This window comes from Neolamprologus multifasciatus, chromosome 17, assembly GCF_963576455.1.
Source record: "Neolamprologus multifasciatus chromosome 17, fNeoMul1.2, whole genome shotgun sequence".
Classification (NCBI taxonomy): domain Eukaryota; kingdom Metazoa; phylum Chordata; class Actinopteri; order Cichliformes; family Cichlidae; genus Neolamprologus; species Neolamprologus multifasciatus.
Window position 1 is genome coordinate 27,257,805 of NC_140455.1, and position 25,050 is coordinate 27,282,854.

The 25,050-nt window shown below is 39.4% G+C and overlaps 1 protein-coding gene across 6 annotated transcripts in view; it reads left to right on the forward strand.

Annotated features, from left to right (window-relative positions):
- Nucleotides 1-1,395: 1,395 nt before the first annotated feature.
- Nucleotides 1,396-25,050, forward strand: part of atp2b1a (ATPase plasma membrane Ca2+ transporting 1a) — a 43,114-nt gene continuing 19,459 nt past the window's right edge. The window contains exons 1-4 of one of the 6 annotated variants that reach the window (XM_085137338.1): nt 1,396-1,506; nt 16,273-16,757; nt 24,249-24,446; nt 24,634-24,891. In XM_085137338.1, coding sequence (XP_084993464.1) covers nt 16,565-16,757; nt 24,249-24,446; nt 24,634-24,891 — 649 coding nt within the window. In that variant the 5' untranslated portion in view covers nt 1,396-1,506; nt 16,273-16,564. The other 5 variants (XM_085137336.1, XM_085137340.1, XM_085137342.1 and 2 more) reach the window with 5 other exon arrangements.

A 25,050-nucleotide genomic window follows, 5' to 3' on the forward strand; every position in this document is an offset into this window, starting at 1 on the left:
TGGCGGTAATTGAATAAACACTATTTATATGCCCTGCATTTTATGACATGTAAAATGTTCACTAGCCTGAATGAAACACGCTTTCTAGCTTGACCACTAGCTGGGCCAAATGTAAATACAGAAGATATCAACAGAAATCAGAGCATGGAAAGCATACTCCCCCTCCCGCCCCCTCCCGCAACCACACCAACACACCCTTCTATGGCTCGCCATCACACGTTCAAGTTTATATGGTGATGGCATACTATAACCATACACAGACTCTTCCACTCACACAACCTAATTTTGCACTGGGTGGGTCGCTGTCCTTACAAAGTCTGGCCTCAATGGGCACTTGAGGTGAATTATTGTTTGCGAGTGGAAACTTGGCCAGATAATCTCAGTGCTGCTGGCTCAGGGCTGAGTAAGACCACTGTCTCCTTCCCTACGCACACACGGGGCACACACAGCTTTTGTTTTACCATCTCTATTTCCAGTTCACACTTATTTGCTGACTCTTCGCCTTTTACAATAACTCCTTGTCTATGTACTTTTGCTCCATCTTTCTCTTCCTTTTCTATGACCTCTGCTTCTCCTCCTGCTCTCTCTCTCTCTCCACTACCCTTTTTCCCAGAAAACTCTGGCCTTTATCCCACAGGCCATTCACCTCGCTGTGGCCGTCCTTGCCAGTGCCGTGCAGTAAATTCCTGGGGTAGCTGGAAACACAAACATGCACAAACCTAAGGCAAGCAGCTCAATCAAGACAGACCCCTTCATAGCACCACTTCACCACCACCACCTCTCCTTTCTCAGTTTTCCTTCGCACAAGGGGTCTTTGTCAGTAAGACTGCTCCACAAAGTCTCTCTTGAGATCTTCTCTTCAGCATTTGTCTGCAGCATAGGTATAATTCATGTGTCTGTGTCTCGGCTGTTTTGCCAGTCAGCAGAGTTTGATGTTAATCTTATAATTGGGGTCCCTTTAGCAGACATTAACCAATGTTTGGACTCAGGATTTCAGGAAAAATGTGATTACAGTGATTATGGCAGACTAATGATGTGTTAGATAAGAAAGGTTTGTTATTACCCGGTGCAACAGCCATCCCTAATATCAACTTTGTCTGATTAATATAGCTCTTGTCCTTTTTTAATAATGGGTCTAAGCAGTCAGTTACAGTCCAACCTTATAACACTAAAACCAACTTTATTTGACATATTAACATCACATAAAGTGAGATTTATGTATAAATGCTTAGAAAGTGGACTTCTGATTAATTTGCAATTGGAAAATTCTTACACGTCAACATCCATGATCAACAGTCTTTCTCTCAAGTATGGAACACTGTTTTTCCTCTTCCTCTTCAAAAGGAGGAAGTCACTCCCCACACCTCTATGTCTAACGCTTTGCCAATGTGCTGAGCCAGTGGAAAATGAGATGTCCGCTGAAGAAACAAAGTGGTGTAGATAGATCGGCTGACCAAAGGAAGCAATATTCATACAGCATGTCCTGACTGATGGGGACCCGGCTATGTAAGTCTGCTAATGAGACATCTTCATGTTCACATTTTCCACTTGCCTCGCCTCAAGAGGCACATGATCTGCTGGTGCAACACAGGCATTTCCACCGCAGTCATGTGTTTATTTAGAAAAGTGTTTAGGAATTAACTGATAATCTTTCTGTGGCTTCTGTTTTCCATTCCCTTTGGCTTTTTTCTTTGTGCAAATGTCTTAATCAGTTCTGAGCCGCGTGTTGTCTGAAAATGTGATAAGCTGCAGAGTCGGCAACAACGTTCCTCGCACAACAGCAGACACATTCATACAGTGCCGGTTGCTAGACGCTTTTCAAACCGAACCTGCAATTATTTGTCAAGCTATGTTGTCTCATGGTGTGTAGAACAGTACCCCAGTAATTAAAGCTCTATGTTGGGATGAACGAATAATCACGCTTACCAAAGCTGTGTTGCTTAACTTTTTTGCCTCCCCTGACTATCCGCCTCAATGCGACCATGTGTTTACCTTTAACCTAAATTATTAAATGAGGTTCTGTTTTGAGGATTTTTGCAATACATGCAAAAGTTACCCTGAAGGCAACGTCCCCTTTTTGAGTGCATTTTGGCATGCTTCATCATTAATGCTTACTCAGACAGCATGAACAAGGCATTAGCATGCACAAAGGCTAATGACACTTGACATTTACTGTAGTTCACAAGATGCTCCAGAGCATATGGCAAATTTCCATCAAGAAACTGAGTCAACAGAGAGATTCAGACAACAGCTGTGGGGGAAATGATTGGTCTCCTCAATTTGAAAACTCAACATGGCTCTCAGAGAGTCCCGCTATTTGCATAGATGCAATTTCCTCGAGAATTAAAAACCAGGAGGATTTCTGCAATGGTTTGGTTTCTGGCGTTCGTAGACACACACGTGGTCATTTCCACTCGATTTTCAGGGATAAACAATTCACTTTTGCCATTAACAACCTGCATCTAGATTGTTTCCCATACAACTAAAAGGCCCTTGGTGCGAGTCTTCATCATATTGCTCACTTCTGCGGTCCATAAGTGTTTAAATGGATTGAAAGATTAAGTGGTTTCAAGTGAACAAGCACGGAGTGATGGTACGAGGCAGAATTCCAATTTATTTTCTGTCAGTTTTAGAAAAGACATTGCAAACATGATTCACAGCCTAGAAAGAAAATGTTATCATGGAAAAAGCTTTGTTTTTTACTGACATTTTGTAATAAATTCTAATGGTTTACAGTTAAAATATGCATGCATGCTTTATGTTCCATTATTCCCAAAGGGTTGCCGCAGCATGTAAGCTCCGTGTGTTTTATTTGGCTTTTTTTTTTATGCCGGATGCCCTTCCAAAAGGATTTGTGTTTCCTCCCAGCATCAAACCTGAGATCTTTCTTGTGAAGTGAATATGTAAACCACTACACTCTATGTGCTCTGCTTATACACATTAAGGTTAACAGTGAAATGAAAGGTTCACAGTTGATTAGCACAAAAACAGGAAGCAGGAAGTAAAGAGCTGTCCCCTCTAAAGATTCTTTCATGCATTTTTGTACAAACTGAACAATATCTTAATTTATGACCTTTCAGATTCATTTGCTACCCCTGAAATGAGCCAGACTGAACAACATGAATAAAGATATCCCGCTAAATCTTCAACTTTCCTCCAGAGCAGGCCAGCTGATCTACAGTCCTCATTTATTTTTGATATAGATTGTAAAGATCCATTATGAATTAATATTTGCATTCCTACCATTACCTAAAGTGTGTCCTCTGGTTCAGATAAAGAAGAAGGTGCTGATGCACAGACTGATGGACTGAAAAAGAGAGAAAGAGATGCCCTTGGGGGTCAGTGAATGACCTAACATCTGCTCTGGGTTGGCCAACACAAAGCACTGCAGGCTGCCACTTAGGAAGCCACCAAAACCACTGACAGTGAACTGCAAAAATGGCAGATGTAAAAATAGATCTTGTCACTTCTTTGGCACTATAAGGTTTAAAGGCCTGTGGAGCAAAGTCTGTGTGCCAAAGCTTGTTCACATGAGGCCTGTGTTACTACTGGGCGTACAGGGGAAAAAACATCAGCATCTAAACACTGCTGCAGCTGCAGCTACAGCTCTAAAGTTTTAGAGCAGAAACCTGACAGCTCACAATGTGCGAAGGGAGTGTGGGAGCACATGTGAAGCACAGCCATCATTTAACAGCTTCTACGAACAACATTTTTTGGGTTTTTTTTTTTTTTTTGCCTATCTATGCATTTTGACTGATTGTTCCTCATTCTGCTTTAGACTGAGCCATTAAAGTCAAATCACAAAGACATAAGGCCAAATGATTGCACAAGTCATCTTACATAAATCAAGTTAGGTTTTTTTTTCCCCGGCTTCTTCTCTTCCTCTTTCTTTCCAAATCTCTTTTCTCCGCTTGACGTCTGTCTGACTCGGAAATTCTGAAATGATATTTTCCAACTTTTAATTTGCACACAAGCCTAAACACGTTGGACCTTTCTGAAGAGGCAGCTGCTACCGTGCACTCAAGGCACTCATGTTAATGATAAATCCCATTATGTCCAGACAGCAAGTGTATTACACTGAGTTTTGACCCTGGCCATGGTTATTTTCTGTTTATGATCTACCACAACTAGTCTTTCTTTTTTTTTTTTCTATTTTTTTAAGTATGGTATGCTTGTCAAATTGCAGTTTCTCTACCTGACTTGGTTTGTGCAAAGTTCAGATGGATTTTTGCAATAACCACCTTGTCTGAATTCTGGATCACAGACTTTGTAATTCCAATTAACACCTTGCACTCTATGTTACATTAAAAAAAACATATTAGGCAATTACAGGGGACTTGTGCTGCAATATATTGCAGTACCAAAACGCTGTTAAATTTCTGTCACATCGGTTTAATGGCTCACATTGCTGTTTGCATTTCATTGACAGCTGCCCCAAGTAATAAGGAGGCTGATTGTGCAGAGTGTGTGACTCCCCGAGAGTACTGAAGGAATCGCAAAGAATACACGCATTGAATCTGGTGAAGAGAGAAAAAACGCACTACGTCATGGAAAGAATAACGTCAGGTTTGATTAGGCGTCGAGGGGAAGAACCTCGTGCAGCCTAGGTGGGGTTGAGTCGCCCGGACAGCAAAACCGATGCATTTTCGTTGCCTACTGTCTGCAGGCTGCATCATATGATGGGGGGGACTGTTGAATAATCCTGTTATTATAAAGCTACACGGGAGCAAAGAAGGAGTACTAGGGGATCATGACGTAACCGTTTCCATAGGCGACTGATATGCTGGCTAAGCCAATGGGAATCCACACCAGCGGTCCATACCCATCCTCCTTTTGACGTGCATCACATGTCCCTGGCGGTGTTGTGACAGAAATGAAAAAGGCGAGGCGAAATGGTTCACCGTGGTGTACTTCCGCCATCGTCGAGTTCCACTTTTACAACGTTATCTTTTGGCCGGTTGTCTCTCACGATATCCCCGATATCGCGTCAGCTTGATTTTAGCATTTTTAAATCATAGAGATGCAACAATACCGCTGTGAGACACGCACCTTTCATCGTGTTGCATTAAAAAACAAATAGGTGGTCTTGGTCTGCATCTGTTCTGTAATTAAACAGAGAGAGATTATTGTCTCAGCAGTCAGCCACGTGAGTTGCGGCAACATCATCCCGCTTTTCCACCGCACGCATGTGTCATATGATTTCCGGTCAAAGTGACATGGGTTTTCATGAGCTCGCGGGAGATAGGAACTATCTTGGCAGTGTGAGGTTTGCAGGCTTTGGTTGTGGTTGTGACAGCGCAGTGGGCGGGATTATACCTCAGATCAGGGGAGAGAGTCTAGTCTTTGGTGAGACTGAGGGGGAGTTAAAGAGAGAAAGGGAGCTGGGGTGCTCTTCAGAGGACGGAGTAAGTATTATTTTACTTATATTTTTCTCTATTAGCGCGGCAAAATGCCACACAATAGTTGATCTTTATAAGTGATTTTGGATGTTGCATGTAACCCCATAACCGGTTAAAGTCTTCTTTTTTTGCACTGATCAACGAGGGCCAACCACTGTGGGTAGCTTGCCTTGGGTAGTTAGCGGTATACCAAGCTAATGTTAGCTATCTTGGAGGGATACTGACATGGGGCGGTTCGTTTTCCAACACAGGTAGCTAATCAGCCCGGGATGCTGCCAGATTTCATTCGCTTGTGCTTAGTTTGCTTGGGACTTCTGCATGGCTCATGGCTAAGTTTTTAGACTTGTCAGTCTGTTGGAAGTATCTTTTGTGAATTTCCCCTCTTTGCAGTCAGCATAAGCTAACGCATTAGTGCTAGTTGGCTAACCGTGTACGCTAGTCAGGACCGCTGTTATTTTTTTTAATAACATATCTGTTGGGCTGCACATTGACGTTTCGACTTGGGTGCTCCTCGCGGGGTCCCGCTGTTAAATAACACTTCAACTATGGACCTTCATATCTTTAACAGAAAGTTGCCTGCATTGCATGTTACGTGGTGATATGTCATTCAGCTTGTCTAACGCCTCGCAGTTCCCGTTTTATGTGCAGATACATAACGTTAGTGGAGTAATACTACTAAATGGCCTGGAACTATATTCCGCGAGCGCTGGGAGTCCACGCGCTGCGGTTGCTCAACACACTCAACACGGGCAACTCGGGGAACCCATAAAACCGCGTTAGTCATTTCTGCTCTCTGTCACCACAGTAAGCGTGTTTTGAATCTTCGTTTATTGACTAACATCATTTTCAGGGGCTGTCATTTGCTGGTGTCGCATTCTGTTGTCCAACACTTTAATTTGTACCGTATTCTGAAGACAATAATTTGACCGCAACTAGTAGGTTTTAATCTCAAGTCCCAATCTCCTAACCTCCTCGAAACAATTACTTGCTCAAATGGGTTTCTCGTATGGCTGTTTACCACTCTTAAATGTCCTGGTATGGCAAAACTGTCAGGTTATTTCCGAACTAAGGGGGGAAAACTGCCACTTGTCGTCCGTAACGCTACTGAAAGAACAACGGTTATTTCATACTTACACGGCAATAGAAACTCACACACTGACTGCAGCTCGTCTCTTTAAATTACCTTCCACTTGCCCGTAATGTATCTCGTATTTCTTAGGGCTTCCAGGTACTGCAAGATGATTACGTACGTTAACGTTACACTCTTAATCTTGATTGACGACGTAATATAGATTGGTGCACTCAGACATTACCTGCAGTATCTAGGTCGATGTGGAGTGCAGCCACAGAGCACCTTTTGGTGTCTAGTTGAAGGGATCACTCCTTATCCAATTAAATAGCACCCAGCATGCTGCAGCGCCAGCAGTGTCTTTCAGTGTTTGTATAATGACTTGTGATTCTACATTCTATTATTGTAGTTGTATGAAAAGACGCTGAACATAAAACTCGGTGACACAGAGCGTGCTAGTCATCTGTAGTAGTCATCTGTACTCTGGTCTTGTTAAATAATATAATGACAGATAAGCAATTACACGGATTTTATAATCACAATATCTTGGTGCACAATATTGTATTAGCTGCAATGACAGTTGCTGTGATTCAGTTTGGAGATATTTTTGAATTTTCTAGCTAATACTGCGTTAGAAGTCTATTTTTTCCAGGTTTAGCAGTGAGTAATGCTTCATTGTAGCTGCTTAGCGCAGCATATAGAAATTGAGTTTGTTTAATGATTCACTTAGATCATCAGTAACACAATCTGTTGCCTTGTCTGAGCCCTTTGAACTCAGACTGTTGCTGTCACTCAAGAATGACAAAAATATCTTTTCTTATTCTTTGCTGTGCCACCCTTTTTTTTTTTCTAATGGCTGATTATAGACATTACCCCTCTCCTTGAGTGACTAATATGAGTCAGTAGTTATTTGAATACTTTTTTAAATTCTTTCGAAAAATTGTTATATTTCAGAGGGAAGATCACCTGACCTTTGTGGCTCATTAGTTCCTTTGTAGAAAATCAACCTTTCAAGACTACACCTCTACGTCCTTTTCAGCGGTGCATGTTTTTTCTTTCTTTCTGTGCTGAAGAATGTTGTTCGCACCAATCTTACATGCTCCTTGCTGCCGAGATAACTGCTTATTTTCGAGTACTCACAAAGCTATAGCCACTGTGAAGTAATGCCGCATATCTGGTATACTTTCTTCCAGGCAGTTGTCGCCTGCCAAATCTGTTCCTAACTCATCATGGATGAGTTCCTCTTACAGCTGCTGGTTCACATGTTCACTTATTTCATTGTCATGCTCTGCACTGCAGACAACTATAAGCCCAACATTAAGACAAATTACTAACATTTGTCCTTAGTGTACTCTGTAATTCTTCTAGTTTAATGTTTATAATTGCTAGTTTAAAGCATTATTTCACTGAGGTGACCACTGCAGGTCATTAATCTAAGGTGGCGTTAAGCCTCATGTAAACCAGCATGGAACGCTAAATATAGTGTGGTTTTGAACTACGAAGTGTCATGTATTCATGGTAACATTTACCAATGATGGCATTTTACTTATCTTTCTTACTGTGTGTGGATTGTAAGGTCAAGATTATTTCAAGCAGGGGTTTTAGGTTACAGGGTCTTTTAGTCATTCATTACTACTTGTTCATTTAAATCTTGTTTAACTTGGCACGAGAAACAAATTACACGGGTGTGATTACCAGTTATATGCTTCAGTTTTTAGTTTCAGGAGATCAAATGTACTATAATTGAAGATTGGCAAAAGTTATTATATACTGGGATTGTGCCTAATTAAAATAATTGCAAAGCACATGCTACAAAATAGCCCTTAAGACTGTCAGAAGGTCTAAATATGCTACCAGTCAGTCTGACGGACATTTATGTTAGTTTTGGCATCTCTGCAACATGGTGGGCTCCATGGTTTGATGTGGCAATGATTAAAGGGACATTTTTAAAGTGGGCTAGATGATTTAACTGTATTATTATTATTTGTTCATTTTAACTTCAGCATCATTGAGCTTATATAATAGAAGCATACTTCCAGACCTCAACTTCTCTCATCGTAAAGCATTGCTGGTTGTCTTGGATGTTATCACTTGTGGCATACAGTATACAGTCCTGCTCTGGTGTAATCTTCTCTACACATTCAAACTGCCATTGTAGCGTGCTCTGAAAATCTTGCAACAATAGTACAGTGGAGGAGGGCAAATAATATCATACGATGGAGCCAATGAGAGAGCAATTCCTGCCTAATCAAGTCAGAGCAGTGTATTTGTGGGAAACAATCTCTCCCTGAAATACTACTCTAATTTTTATTTGAATCAAATGCAGTCATGTGGATCATGAAATCATTTGTCTGTTCCTTAAAGCTTCAAAACTTTCTTTCTAGTATACAAGCATGACATGTGTTAAACCATAGCAATGCATTCTGTACCACAGTTTTGTTTTTTTTGTGAAATATATAATGCACAAGTCAACAATTGTGCATCCTAAAGCTGAAATGATGGCAACAGCAATTTCAGACTGCAGCAGATAATGATGGGGCAGCAGGACCCCAGGCCACCGATCTGGTCTGTGGTATTGCACATAAGCAAGAACACAGAAAGCCTCTGATCTTCAAAGTGCCTCAATGAAAGACGCCTCATTTTGGAACATTTTCAATCCTATGCACACAAAATGCTATGCAAAAGCTCAATAAAACCATACCTCCTGGTGTGCATTTACATCTTTGACAGGAGGAAATTAGTAGAAAGGAGTAAAATTTTTATATTCATGTATAGTATTTCTTTGGCCAGTACTATGAAAGAAAAGGGGCATGTTTGATTTGATGATAACAAATTCTGTAGGTAAATGTTGAAATTTTAATTCTGAATTTGTCCAAAAAAAAACTATTTATTTATTTTTAACAGTGGGGGGTGGAGGGTAAGAATACAACTTTAACAACAGGACAGTCTTCCAGCACTCAAAAATACCCATGTGCTCAGTTTCTCAGTTTTACTTATTTAAATGCCCAGCTTTCCTCTCATTTCTGTATGTAGCAACAATTATTTTTGACATGCTCTATAAATGTTAATATAAACAGTTTTGAGAAACCGGTCAGTCTTCATGTGCCTAGATGGCCACTATGTACTAAATTTTATAACTTGTCTGTTCTGTTGTTATGTAAGAGGTTAAAAACCGGTCTATAAGAATGTGTTTCACCTGCATTGCTTTTGTAAGACAGCGTCAAACTATTTGTTGGTAAATTTAAGATATTACTGCTTATGCTTTTCAAATTCGTACTGCTTGTTGTATAGCAAATTCTTTTTGTTGGCACAAAGGTTCAAAAAGAAAAGTACAACCTGTTCCTTAAAAGGTTTGAAAAGTAAATGCTAAATTTTTAATTGCTTAAAAAGTGGTCGAAAGTCTCAACACTAATCAGATCTGTTGCAAACAGGTTGGTAAAATGATTGGGTATAAGAACAGAGAGGCTTTTAGAAGTAACACAGACAGGCGTTAGCATCCTTGTAAAATTGCATTGGCAAATAGTTATAATGATAACTTAAATTTAATTAATTAATTAATTTAAAATTAATATGTTTCAACATTCACTTGCAAAAAAGAAATAAGATTTCATCATTTATGAAGCATAATACTATAAAACACTGAATGGTGGTCAAATTTGTGCCCTCAGGCAGTAGTGCCTTATAATTGTACACAGGTCAGGGAAATTCACAACTAGGAATGAATCCACAAATGTTTAATTGAAACTTTACCAGTTGGGGGTTAAAAAAAATGTGTATAGCCAACGTGTAATGGACTAAGACAAAACAGAAATGTATGCTGTGGTATGATAAATGAAAATGTAAAATTATTTTTGGAAGTATTGGCATTTTTACCCTTCAGAATAAAGAAGAGGGGACAGACTGGCTTGTTATCAGTACAAAGTTTTACATACTGCACCAGAATTTTGTTTTGTTTTTTTTGGAAACCATGTTGTTCCAAAAAACAATTTACATCTGTTTACCTACAAGACAGAACACACAAAGAAAAAAAATGTACGAAGACTATATTTAATAATATTAGAGCACAGATAAACGTTTTTAAAATAACGCGGTAGTCTTAAAGTGTCCATAAATTGATCTATACATATAATATGATAGACAGTGAAATACATATATAAAATTTTATTCCTATTTATCCAGCAGCCTTAGTTCTTGGAGGGAAAGATGATGGTTTACTTTCATTTCAAATGCTGTTACGTGTCCTTCCATACATGCAGTAAAAGGAGCTGGAGAGGAAAAGCGTGTTGACGGTGACACCACTGACTGTGCATTCTCATGAACTGGCAGCCTGACAGTGTTTGAGAGCTACGTAGAGGTTCCAGTTGGTGGGATGAAGTAGCACTCTCAGCTGCAAGCCACGCAGCACAAGGATGGCTGGGTGTCTCTGCTTTGTACCCTCCACATTTACATGGCCTGACCCAGTTCGGCAATGGCTAGCAGTGGGGGGAGGGGACAGTCCTAGGGGAAGCTAAAAATATCACCTCTCGCATTAGGCAGCTCCATTGCAGAGGGATCCCTAGAATTGCTATCCTTGACTTGCATCAAGTTGTTGGCACATAAAGGTATTCAAATTGCCAGAGGGTTTCCTTAACATGGAAACAAAGACATAAGTATATTTATGACACATCCATCACTATTGTCCTGTCTACTTGTTCCCAATTGCTGCAATCTTCTTTGTAGAGGATTCATTGTGTTGTAGTTTTGAATAGCCTTGTGATGTGCATGTCTGTAATTCTTGGGTTAAACCAGCACACATCCACCCTGAGTTATCGGTCTGCTACTGAGGTTTGGAAAGGGTTAACTCTGGCCTCTGTCATTCAGCCATACCATGCCAGCTGTTGGCTTGGAGATCCAATCACAATCATTTTCCACTGTTGTAACATGTGAGCTGCACTGCAACCCGAAACTGACCCAGGGCAGCAAATGTTGGGACTTCTTTCATCTTGGCATTGTTGCTGCATGTTGGGTTAGGGGGTGTGAATGTTATAGTAAGACATGGGGTGGGAGGTGCAGTGAATTACACTGAAAATTATAGGCTTGTCTTGAATAGCCCATATGGTGCTCGAAGTAAGTTAACGTCCTGCCACTTGATGCAAGTACTTTTGAGGCCATTAACAAATTTAGAAAGTCACATGCTTTCTTTAGGGTACAAGATGGTCTACTCTGAAATTCACCTGTGTCAGGTTGGTGGGATTTGTGGACTTGCTCTGGTACGAAGAATTCCAAAACTATCCTGTATCCAGCTGCATTTACTACATAGGAAATAATTTCATCCCTGCAATAAAACAACAACAAATGACTTGCTTCTTGCTCTTGGCTAGTATTGTTCAGAGGTGAAGGAAACTAACAGGTGGAAATGCTGCTTTTCTAACATTTCTACTGATCTCCATTAGTACCACATACAGAAAGGGAGTGAATCAGTTTGTTGTGAAGTTTTATTTTATTAATGGTCTGTAAAAAGAGCCATCAGTGTTTAGACGACAGTGGAAACAGACAGCCAGCAGCCATAAGGAACCCAGTTTCTTGACAGAAATTCCTGGGATTAAAATATGTGCGTCATTTGCTTGGAATGGCTATTGCTGAAATACAATGTCACCTTTTTTAATATATAAATTGATATATTGTTTGACAACACTATAAAGTCTTGCACTTTGAGTTTGAGGTGTGTGTTCATGTCTGTGTATTTTGCCAGAGTACATTGTGATTATAAAATCAGGATACTCAAGAATAAAAATGAAATGAAAATGAAAATGCCACATCAGGAACGAAGAACCTAAATCTCTGGACAGCACAAATCATGCAAAGGTGCATTTCCTTCTCACAATAGGGATTTCCACAATGTCTCCCACCTCGGCAGCACACCCGGCCTGGCAATTATACCGTGTAATAAATAATAAATTTGGTCCCGTTTTCCATGGCAGATGGCTTCAAATAGAGTCGACATGTGACAGAATAGTTTCCAAGAATCTCAATGGGATAAGCTTCAAGTATCCATTTGTGCACTGAGCAATAATAAAGGCTACATTTAGCCAGTTTAGAGTTCAAACACTTTCTTGAGTTTGACATTCATTTGGAGTTCCTGTTTGCTGTAAAGACAAATGAAAAGTTTCCTTTCAAATGTGATTTGTGTTACTGTTTGAAATGTAGAAAGTGAGAAAAAGCAAGTAAAGTATCCCCAGTGTTATTTCCAGACATGGCTTAATGTTCCCGTGTACCCCCACTGGTACCTTTCCTAATGGATCAGATGGCTGGGTCCAGATTCCTTGTGCAATGCAAGATTAGTTTGACATGGCTTTTAGTATAGTAGTGATTTCATATAGAAACTGGGCCCATCTTGTTAAATCTCAGCCATAAATCCAGTTTTGTTCCTTCTGAAATGAAGAAATCAATGAAATCAAACCTTTCCTAAAACAGATGTACACTTGCTATGCTTCAGCCTCTGTAGTTTTATTAGGAGGTTGCTTTCTCATCCAAGCTTCTCCAAGACATATTCGTATCAACCTGGTCGACGTGAATGAGCCACATTGTGTTAGTCTGATTAACACTGAATGGACAGCAGCCTCTCATTAGAATGGACTCTCCCATGTAGAGCACCATGGAGGTCCCTCATGCGACAGATAGTCTTAATTAGATTAAACAAAAGGCTTTTCCTAGGGCAATCAGTCAGTTGGCCCTTGTACACTACGGCACCCCAGGAGTCACACAGCAGGGAAGCCAGGGGCTGTAATTTGTTTTTTGTTTGTTTTTTAATTTAATTGTGAGAGACTTTATGTTGAAATGGCAAGGGGACCGATGTAGTCTAGAATAAATGGGGGTGTTTAGTCGAAAAGATTTGACTGTAATGTTGTATTAGAAGCTCTTCGTCAGGCAGACTGAACTTGAAGTCTAAAGTAATTTAAATTATACTTCTTTTAGTGTAGTAGTCATATTCAAGGGTAGCAGGTTCAGGTTCAAGTTACTTTATTTATACCCGTAGGTTGATTTGGTCTGCAGTAGTGAGTCATCCATCCTTGCACGCACATATTCAATACAAACAGAGACAACAGATAAGCGTGATACAAAACACTAAAGAAATTAATAAAAACATATTAATAATGAATTCACCTGGCATAGGATTGTAAAGCCATGGATTTGTTCATCTAAGTGAAAGCTGCTGCAGTGAAGCAGTTTTTAAACTGTGTTGTTCAACAGTTTGGGGCTAGAAACCTTTCTCTCAAACAGTGGCTCATAAGTTAGTTTGTCAGGTGGTCTGGCAATTTGTTTGAAAGAGTTTCTGTTCTTTACAGATAAATGTCTTAGACCTGACACCAAGGACAAGAAGAAAATGAATTCAGTGAGAATATGATTAAATGAAATCATTATGGTTGTATCATTGTGGAGTTTAGGTTTTTGCACACTGCTTCAGTTTGCTTCAAAGTTTCGCTTTGAATCAATAATTGTTCTGAGATATTTCTATGATTAAGCACATTCCCTCACTCATAATGGACGTGATCTCTTGTGTATGAGTGCACTTTCTAAAATCGGTAATCATATATTTTGTTTTAGTTACATTTAATTGAATACTCATTATACCTTTTAACAAAATCATCATGTACTGGGCCGTAGCTGATCCCATTATCCTGGAGCTGACTAACAATAACAGAGTTATTCACATAGTTTAAAATGGTCCTGTTTTCATACCTGCTCTAACAAACATTTGTGTGCAGGGTAAATAATGAGCGCAAGAGTGTGCATCCCTGTGGGTAGCCAGTTGAGGAGCAGACTTGATTGGATTTGATCCCATTTCTCCAGACTTTTTGAATCGTGTTAGTTAAAAAGTCAAGAATCCAGCCCAGAAGACTTGTTATTCAGGTCAAATTGTTCTCTTCTGATTAAAATATGAGGATTGGGCTGAAAGCTGAAAACTAGCACAAGGAAGTGTTTAACATGCAGGTTGAACAAGGTTATTGTGGCATATACTGCTCCTATCTGTGGCCTGTAAGCAAACTGCATGGGGTCAAGGACATGCCCATTTTAACTTAAAATATCTATTTTCATGTGGGTTTGTTTGTTTTAAGATTTTCATTATTAATTAAATGTCTGGGAAAAGTAGATTTAGAAAACAGGACTAAAACATCATACATTAGGTCCATGCTGTGCCTGTAAAAACCTATTTTTAAAAAAAGATTTATCAGGTCCATGAGACTTCTTACTCATATGGATCAGAAGGCCTGTTTCACATCCCTCTCATCATGTTAAAGTGCTGTTTATGTTCAGGCTTACAACACAGTAGCAGGATTTCTGGTATTGCAAGCAAGATCTTATTATGTATTCACTTTGTCCTCATGTGTGATTCTATGAGCCCAGGAATTCTTCCTTAAATGTTCACTTGGACTCAAGTATAGACGGATTAGAATGTGATGATCAAAGGCTGTGTTGATTTTGATAAAATATTGAAGTAATCCCATTTTGTTTACAACAGGTCTCTGTTAAATCTTAATTTTACAAATTTGGCTGGAATGACTTTAAAGACAAGGGGCTTTATGCTCCTATCCCAAGAAGTGAAAAGTGTTACCTGATTTTTGTGCACCTATTTATTACAGCAGGGTGTAAGAGTTTGTACTGTTTTGCTATCCTTTAGGGTCAGGTTATTTTCTCTCATCTGTCCCTGGTTTTAGAGTCTGTGTGTATGTGTTCACTGTGTCCTCTGCTCTCTGTAAAGAAGTTAAGATAACATTACTGAAGTCAAACGTAACCCGATAATTTACTGTAAGTGCAGTAAAAGCTTGCCAACAAGCGTTTCTGTATAAAATGACAGAGGAGAATGGGCTGACTACGCAGAGCATACCTTCAAGTGCAAAGCAATAAACTTAAGGTAAACACCTGGTTTAATTGCACTAATCTTTTTTTGCTCCACCTTGAAGCTATGGTCATTATAGAGAGATCTTCTGACGTGCTGGCTTCAAGATTTGATATGCACTTTGTAGTGTCTTTTCAACAACATTTGTATTTGACACAGTGACTTTATGTCGTATCAGGGTCTGCTCTTTATTTATTAATACAGATAAGGTAGAAGACCAACAACAAAGCCTATTATTATTTATTATAATTTAAAAAATTGCCTTTCACAATCTGTACAGCAGGCAACATCCTTATTTATCAGATGAGGAACAGTTTATATTAATAGGAAAAACAGAAACATGAATTTGAATTGTAAAAAGCAGGTAGAAAATGGTCTTGTGGTTTATTGTGCTTGTCCATGAGGTCTGTTAGTTGGTTGAACTGTCATGCTCTGGCTTTAACATTGTTTAACATGGTTATTATTTTGTTATTGTTTGAATATGTTCTGTTTTTAAACACTTTATGCATCATTCAAGTCCAACTCATGCAAGAGGCAAGAAAAATGTGTAAAAGTGTTGTTGAAGCTCTGTTAACAGTAGATAACAATACATAATGCTCAAGAAGCTTGAACCAAGAAAAAGAGTGTTCATTACTAGTCAAGAGTTTTATCTTGATGGCAAAATTATTTTATTGCAACTTAAGTACAACTAATTAGAATTCCTTGCCAATTGATTAGAGGCAGTTCTGCTAATAATGCAGCTACTTGTCTCAGCTGCCTCCAGCTTGGTAGGTTATATACTGAAAATGAAATGTTTTCCTGGCCAGATATTAATTAGCATAAGCGCTATGTCAGTAAATGAATTTTAACCCCCCTCTTCATGTAATGGCCCATTTTGGTGTGAATATTGACAAATTTCTTTTTGTGTGTTTGCTCTTCTCTTCCAGATCTGGATGCATGGTGATCTCTGGCTCTGTGGGTGATCCTCAGTCACCATGAAAGAATAGGAACTCAGCTCTCCCAGGGAAATGGCTTGTTTCATAATATCCCTTCTACCTGGCATATGACTCCAGCTGCCTGTGAAGGGCCTGTTGGCTGTTTATGGGAACTGTCACTGTGTTCACACTCTTGAGGATTTAAGAATTTCCAGGACAGCCCTTTTTTTTGGGTCTTTTTTAAACCCCTGCTGTCAAGTCAAAGCAGCAACACTTTGCAATAGACTGGGGAGGCAGTAAGAAGATGGCGAACAACTCGTACAGTGGGGTGAAGAACTCCATAGTGGAGGCCAACCATGATGGAGAGTTTGGCTGCACACTAAAAGAACTACGTGGGTTAATGGAACTGAGGAGCGCTGAGGCAGTAACCAAAATTGCGGAATATTATGGGGATATTCAAGGACTCTGCAACCGGTTAAAAACATCACCAATAGATGGTATAGTAACACTTTTACTCAACATGATTTGAGTTTGATCATTTACAGCATGACAGTTTTAGTTTTGGGAATGACAATGTGGTGCACACATAGTTTAGGAGGTGTGTCATCCACATTATTGATTGCCTTGACATGACTTCCTTGGAAGCTTTCACAAACCAGACAGGTGGCCAGGCAGACTGGCTCTGACCTGGGCCAGTCCTGCTCTATTTCAAGGCCTGTGGATATGTCCCACACACCCTCCTTTTCTCCCTTTTCACTTCTCTGACTATGTGTGTAGGTTTCAGACAGACCAGCTGTTTGCTTGGGCACAGTACCAGTCTGCAGGCAGGTAAATGTCCCACATGTGGAGGACAAAACAGGACTCTGTAAGGCTCGGTAGTAAAGCAGTGAATTTCTCTTTTGTGACTGTCTTCTTCAATATTAAATTCATAAGATATTAATTAGAAGAATTGGGGAAAAAATTCCATTTAGGGTATAGTGAAACCCAAGTAGGTTGCTTTTGATGGCGCCTATCTTTTCTTTCTTTTTTTCCCCCTGCTACTTCTGTCTGTTTCCCTTTATAGACAGTCTGCCTAATCACCAGTATGACCTTGACTGAACTCTTTATTTGTGGGGATTTTCAGTTTGATCCCAGATTAAAATGGCACCACATATTCACTGTAACAGTCCTTTGTATGCAGTCACTCGGTGCAAGGTAAAAGTCTCCTGAGCTTCAGTAAACCAAAAGAATGGTAAATACAAGCGTTTACAAAACTGCAAAGCAACTGTTATTTGAGCAAGTACCATTAACTTACTTTAATCCTTAAACTTTCTTTTTTTTTTTCTTTTGGATAATACTGCGCATGCCATTTGTGCATGGTGCAGTTTGTCTAACTTCCTTTAGATTTACTAAAAGCAATGGGCCATTGTCTAAACTATAATGAAAAATTGCTGAATAGGAATTTAGCTGCTGAGGGAGCACAAGTTGTCTAAACATGCATGTGGCTGTGTAATGTTGGTGAATATGGAGTCCTGTCATATTTTCAGCATGAGTGACATTGGTTGTTGTGTAAATTGTCCTCCCCCTCTGCTCAGCTGAGTGTATGCTGTAAAAAAGAGAGAATGTGGTTAGTTGAGGCCCCTTAGCTTTGCATTTTTCCTTATAAATCACAAAGAAGTCCTATCACTATATTGATTTGTATATTAATAAATGAACAGATAAGTTAGCTGAATATTAGGGACATGTTTACATTATTAAGCCTTCATTTCAGATCCTTTTTTTTTTCTTTTGTTTTGCCTTCATTGGTGTCTAGCATATCAACGGTCTTGTTTTTAAAATGCTTTTAAGATTTTCAGACTGAAAGCAAGTTACTTGTTTTCAGTCTGAAAACGATTGGGCTAAAGTGGCAGGGTTTTTTTTGGTTTTTAGTTATTTATTTTTTTAAACAAGACTGTACTGATGAGCTTGACTACATCCACATTCCACTTGGTATACACCCACTGTTTCAATCAGCACATTTGTCCCTGGCTTGGGAAATTGAGCCATCATTTAAGATTACAGGATCCTGACAATTGAAAAGGGATTTCTAATTAGTTGGGTGGGCATTATTTGAACCTCTGAAGCCAATCCTCTGCTAATCCTCCACTTCCCAAGCTCTTTTCATCCAAAGAAGTTTGAGTAAATGTAGCTGTTAGGAATGTGCACTAATGTCTTGCTCTGCTTTAACTAGTTTGCATAATCTAAGACTTTAAAGCCAGCTCCATTTGCATGAGGATAAATGTAATTTATCGTGGCAGTACGACTGCTATTTTTCATGTCTGTACATAAGTCTTAATAGACCACCAGAGAGCTCCCTATTCAGTTGGATTTCAATTCACAGATTCAGATTGATTTTGATAATTAACATGCCAGTGCTGTGAGTTTAAAAAGATGTAATTATGCTTTCTCAATTGTGACAGTGAGAACTGCCAAAAGCTTATTCAGACAATGCACGAAAAATGTTTTTTGACAAATTTTAACCCTTAACCCATTTGTCACCGTACTGTAGTGTACCGTACCGTACCGTACCGTACTGAAAAAAGAGGTGGAGGCATTTAAGCTAGAAAGGGTTGATGTCTTTTTAGATGGCAAGTGTTTTAGTGTGTGTGCTAAAATATTTTCTTACTGAGAGAGTTGAAGGGAGCGATCTCACTAATACACGTAGCTGTCTGACCTGGTTTCACTTGTACATCATGCTTTACTTCCTCCCGTTTCATTTTTGCTTCTGTTTCTTTTCCCCCCACACTGATAGCATAATTAGATATCATAGTCAGCAATAACGTTTCAAAGGAAACTCTGTCTTGTATATGCTTTAAAATATACTAAATGCTCACAGCAGCCCTTCAGCTTGTGAAAATGGTGCTATTGTTCTCTTTGGTATTTGTGGGGACTTAGTCAAGCCTAAAAAAACCATATAGTGATGTCATCTTCGCTTAGAGATGGAAGTTATTACAGTTGGGGCAAGAAGGTGTTGAGCTGCAGTAATGGGTGTAGGTGATATCATGCCACAGTATATAACAGTTGCTAAAACCACAGCATTTTTTTTCTTCTCCAAACCAAGTAGCTTATTTTCTTTGCATATTGAGACTCATCAAATTGTCATGGCCACTTTAAATCAGTATTATTGGCAGTAATCCTCACAGTTATCCCTTGTTCATTGCTATTTTCACATTGTCTGATACTTGGGTCCCAGGGTATGCATGCAGTTGATCTAATTTATAAAATCTGACAGCCTATTTGTATCTGTCATTTTGAACAGGAAACCCCCTTATTCAGTGTCAAGGTTCGGACTGTTAAGTCGTAGTCTTTCTCTTTGTAATTCAGGAAGCCTGCATATCTTGTCTTCCTGTCTAAATTCAAAGTGATATGCTGAAGCGTTTTGCCTGGGAGTGGTTATAACAGCTCTCAGGCTTGGTTTGGTTCAGTTCAGCGAGAAATTAGGAAGTGTGCTGATACACATGTAGTCATTTCTGGCTTGAAAACTGATACATGAGCACAATTATTTTCCTGTTTTGCTTTAGTTTGCTTTAGTTACTAAAGGTGTGCAGAGGAGTTCTGTTTCATTTCAACCCAATTCTGTAAAACTATGGAGATATTGATTTTCTAGTTAGACACTGTGCCTTTTGTTATTTGTAGTCTCAAAATTTCCTGAGTGATGTGATGATGGTACTTTGATCAACATGTAATACCACAGATTTCTATTTTTTTAGGACAGAAATTGGTTGATGATATCCCTTGATAGTCTCAATGCTCAGTTTATTAATCAAGGCTGTCTTAGAGCAGATAAATTCTTACATGCAGCAACACCTAAAATCCTCTCATGATTTTCTCTGAAAAGGCTTTTGGAAGAAATTGTTAAAATGATAGTTATGAGGGCGTTTATAAACAACCTTATTTTAGTGTTTTTTATAAGAGAAAGAGGCGTGTAAAATTACAAGAAGTGGAAATAGGTTTTTGTCTGTTGAAGAGTGTGAAGTGGACTTTAGATTCACACAAAAGATTATCTCTGCAAATTTACACTGTACCTGGAATTGGTGTTACTTGCTGTCACAGAGAACTGCGGTCCTGGAGACACCTGCTGTTGCAAGAGCTGCCATAAAGATGGTAGTTTAACAGATGTTTAGCTCTTTCTGTTACTAGATTGCATCCGTGTAATGGTAGAGGGCATGCAGTCAAGAATTTGAGATTAAAGTTTGAAGATTGATGAGGTTTAGTCTGTCAGCATATAGTATAGCTGAAATGCACTCCTTTTCTTTATTGCCCCCGTAAGCCCCATGGCTAAAAGTAGGCCTTCGGTCAACAAGCTCTATCTACAGGAAGTAAAACTCACAAGGTTTCCTGAGATTAATCTAATTTGGAGAAAAAGGCAGGACCTTTATGTCCAGATCACTCTGGTTCTCTCACCCGCTCATCTTTCCACGGCGTGCGACAGCTGGCTGTCAGCTCTGGCTGCTTGTTGCTGTCCCTATGGCTCCTGAGGCACACAAACTTGCTGCCGCCTGGGGCTCCCTTGCACCCGTAGACATCCCAAAGTAGAATCTCAACTATCTTGATTAGTCCTCTTGTTTCATTTGCAAACTACCTGTCACCGTCAACTAAACTCTAAAGTGATCTTACCATAGTAGGTTATATTAACTATTATACAGTACTCTCGATTACTTTTCTCATCCTTGAGAATGCATAAAACTGCTAATTAATTTGACAAGGTGGTTACCTGCTCAACTAGTCAGGAATGTCAACCACCAACTAATCATCATGATGAAGCACGTTAAATGTGGACGGGGCTTAACTTAAGCAGAGGTGATGGAAATCCCATAATCCAGTTATCCTAATTGGACTCAGATGTGCTTCATATTATATTAACGTAAATAGGTTGATGGTTAACCTTTTAGCAACATAAAGAATCTTTTTATACATTTTACTCACAGTAAAACAGTTCACCAGGTTTGATTCACCTCCTTAGCAAATTAATCTACAAAAGGTTGTACAGGAAACAATCACAAGTCCTCTTTTCTTGATTGTGTGCATAAAAACCTTTCTCAGGCTTAGTTTGTTGAGTCAATGATGCTTAGTTGTGGTTCCCATCTCATTTAATTGTGACAGATCCAGGGTAAATGTTTACCTTGACCTCTTACTGATGACTGAAAATGACAGTAGTCAGATGGGTCAGCTTGCACAAGCATCCAAATTAAATGGTTAATGATTAGCTGCTTGACACACTGGGGCTAAAATGATGCAAGAGGCCAAGGCCAACCTATTTTCTGTTTGTGAATCAAATGGAGAGATGACACCTTGATCGGCTTCTGTCACTTGTATTTATTGCTATAATACAAAGGGAAAATTTGGTGTAAAGTTGAGTGGGGTATTAGCTGTCAGCGTGTTTTAATTAGAGGCACAGAGAATTAAAGGAGATGGTGAGAGACAGCCACGGAGCAGCAACATTCAGCTTTGCTGGATAAACCCAGTCACTATTTTTTTAATGTGTTGTCTTGCTGGTGAGTCATTCTTCTCACCTCTTTTAGAAAAGTATGTGTTAGGTTGTAATGTCAATGAACCGTTTAACTAGTAATACAGGATTATTTTCTTCTTTACACAAGTTTTTATTGACCTGCTTGGTGAGTAGGAATAAGAAAGGAAAAAAAATGGCAAGACCCTCTTTTAATTAACTCCCATCTGAAGTCAATGGAAACAATTTTGAATTTTATGAAGCAGTTCACTGAAGTCATCATTTTTTATTGTAGTTATTTATTTAAGTAATTTATTCAGAAGTAAAGTTTAGCCCAACCATTATCCTACTATATTCACTGATTATAATGAATTGGCAAGGATAAAACACAAGTCAACTGTAAATGTATTTAATTGAAGCCTTTTTTTTAGAAATGTTTTTAGAGCCCAATTATATCATCAGTTAGCAAACTGACACACACAAAACAAATATCAAGGTTTATATTTTAACAGGAAAAAGCATTTACTTTGGGATTTGGTGTTAACGTTAACTCCGTTTTCTGATATTTTATATGCTACTTTATTGACATTAGATCTATTCTAGATTATTGGTGAAATCTAGAATTGGTGGGACTAAAATAACTTAATGGAAAATGAAATCAACATGATGTATCACTTTTATATCATGATACATATCTGTTATTTAAAACGTCTTCATTTAAATAAGGTGTTTATTCCCTGATTAGAGTACATTTCCTAGAAGCAGAATTTAAGGTCTTTCAGTCAGGTCTTTGTACCTGCATGATGGATGTGAGTAAAACACTCACAACATCACTTGCAATGAATCCAAAGTATTTCCAAACTCTTCCAGAGAAGAGTCTACAGAGATTAAATTCTAATTTAACAGACATTTGGTTATGAAATGACCACAAATGACACGTCCATTGATTGTTCTTTCACCCAGGGCCCAACAAGGGCCTGGAGTTTGCACTGCTCTCCAGGTATTCAGGTTCCTTTCGTGGTCCAAAGACATGTATGGAGTTAGGTTAATTGGTAGGTGTGAATGTAAGTGTAAAAAGTTGTCTTTCTGTCTGTGTTCGCCCTGCAACAGACTGCCACTTGCCCAGTGTGTACTCTGCCCCTCACCTTATGAGAGCTGGGTTAGGCTCCAGCTGCCTTACACCCCCGAATTGGATAAGCAAAACAAAATAGGGAGGGGGTAAAATCTAAATGGAGAATTCCAGAAACACATGAGTGTATAGAACATTATTGTTGAAACAGTAGTTAGTCTCGGTGTTCACACACAAAAAAGTGTTGGCCTGACAATGACGTTCTAAACACAATAAGTGTTGCTGGAGTTTTGACCTCTCCAATATTAATAAAAAAGAAAGCCTCATCAGAATCAGCAGTTTGAACTGTCTGTGCCTACAGCATGAGATGGATTGTCTAGCTATCAGAAGAACAATGCATCTTATTGTCTGTGCTCTTGTCACTGTGCTCAGTTTCCAAGGCGGTGTCGTGGTTTTTATTATGCCTCTGGTCTGCTTGTCTGTTTTTCCGTCGTTTCCTCTTTCTCTCCATGCACTGGCCCTGCTGATCCTTTTCCCTGTTAATACGCTGATACTGCCAGCACAGCTTCCGTTTAGCCATCAGAATCTCCACTCTTTAATAGTCTCGGTCCTTTACACCCTCACCCCCGACCACCCCCATCTGCCTGTCAGTAGCAGTTTCACACAGTCACTCCTCCCCAGCCCTCAGTCCTGCTCCATCTCTTTCCCGTAAACACACACACACTCTCTCTCCATCCAGTCTGCACCCTCACCCACACACAGCTAGCATGAATAGAACTGAAAAACTGTCATGCATCATCAAATGTGCGAAGGCCCTTTTGAATATTTGACTCTGCCTTGAATGTTGAGGCATTTGAATGGGTTGCTACAGAAAGCTCCTTCTCTGTACACATGGATGACTGGGTCTCAGGCCAGCCAGACGTGTAATGTATCAGAGAGATGACTCCATAACGTGACAGTAGTGTGTGAGTATAGGCACCTGTGAGTCCATAACTGATTCAACCCCTAGTCAGTTGGTCATTGTGTTGAAAACAGCAGTTTTGGGGGATTAGATTTGACCATAGTTTTCACATTCCCTGGCGTGTCTGAAAGAGGTGAAAATGTTTGACATACCCACAGAATGTGTGTCATTGTTTGCAGGCATTGTGTCCTCCACAGTGTCCTGTCAGAAATGCTGAATCCTTTTGGAAATTATGCTTTTGGAGGCCTGCTGATGAGAGCACAGCTCGCTGACTCTTACTTCAGTGAGACACGCTCCCCCCCTGTGAACTGCAGCAACTCACCCATCTGTGCTCCAATTTTGTGACACATAATTAAGGCCTTCTCTTTCTTTTCTTTTTTTCTGATGTGAATAAATATTTCTTGTTTTGTGTGAAATTCCCTGATGGGTTTAAAACTAACATTTTATGAATTAACTGCAGTTTTTTCTTTTTGTATCTGTCTTTGCCTACCTAGGTCTAAGCGGACAGCCTGCAGATATTGAGAAGCGGAAAACAGTGTTTGGGGAAAATCTTATACCTCCCAAAAAGCCCAAAACGTTCTTACAGTTAGTGTGGGAGGCACTACAGGATGTCACGCTGATTATCCTTGAAGTGGCAGCCATAGTTTCACTAGGCCTTTCTTTTTATAAACCTCCAGATGCAGAGAGGGAAAGTAAGAAACCATTCATTACATTTGTTTTATCTTCTTTTTCTAGATATTACTTATGTTTGAAGTCTTAATTATGTCTCTTGTTAAATATATTTAGTGATACTTGCAGTGACATGTAATGATGTGATGGCATTTATTTTTCTCAGAGCCATGCTTTGTATGTTAATGTTTTTTCCCCATCCTCCTTCAGACTGTGGAAAAGCTGCTGGTGGTGGTGGGGATGAAAATGAGGCAGAGGCCGGGTGGATCGAGGGTGCCGCCATTCTTCTGTCAGTTATCTGTGTGGTGCTGGTAACAGCATTCAATGACTGGAGTAAAGAAAAGCAATTTAGAGGCCTCCAGAGCCGCATTGAGCAGGAACAGAAATTTACTGTTGTCCGTGGAGGACAAGTTATTCAAATTCCTGTGGCGGAGATTGTGGTTGGGGACATTGCACAAGTAAAATATGGTAAGAGCTCAGTTAAACATAAGCCTTTATTTGATGGTTAAAAAAGTCAATCTGTTAAGAATGTCGAGATATTGTGGAACCTATGTTTTATTAAGATGTTTATTATATGGGCCATTAAGAAAACAGTACTGCACATTAGGTCATCCTTGGTTCAAGGTT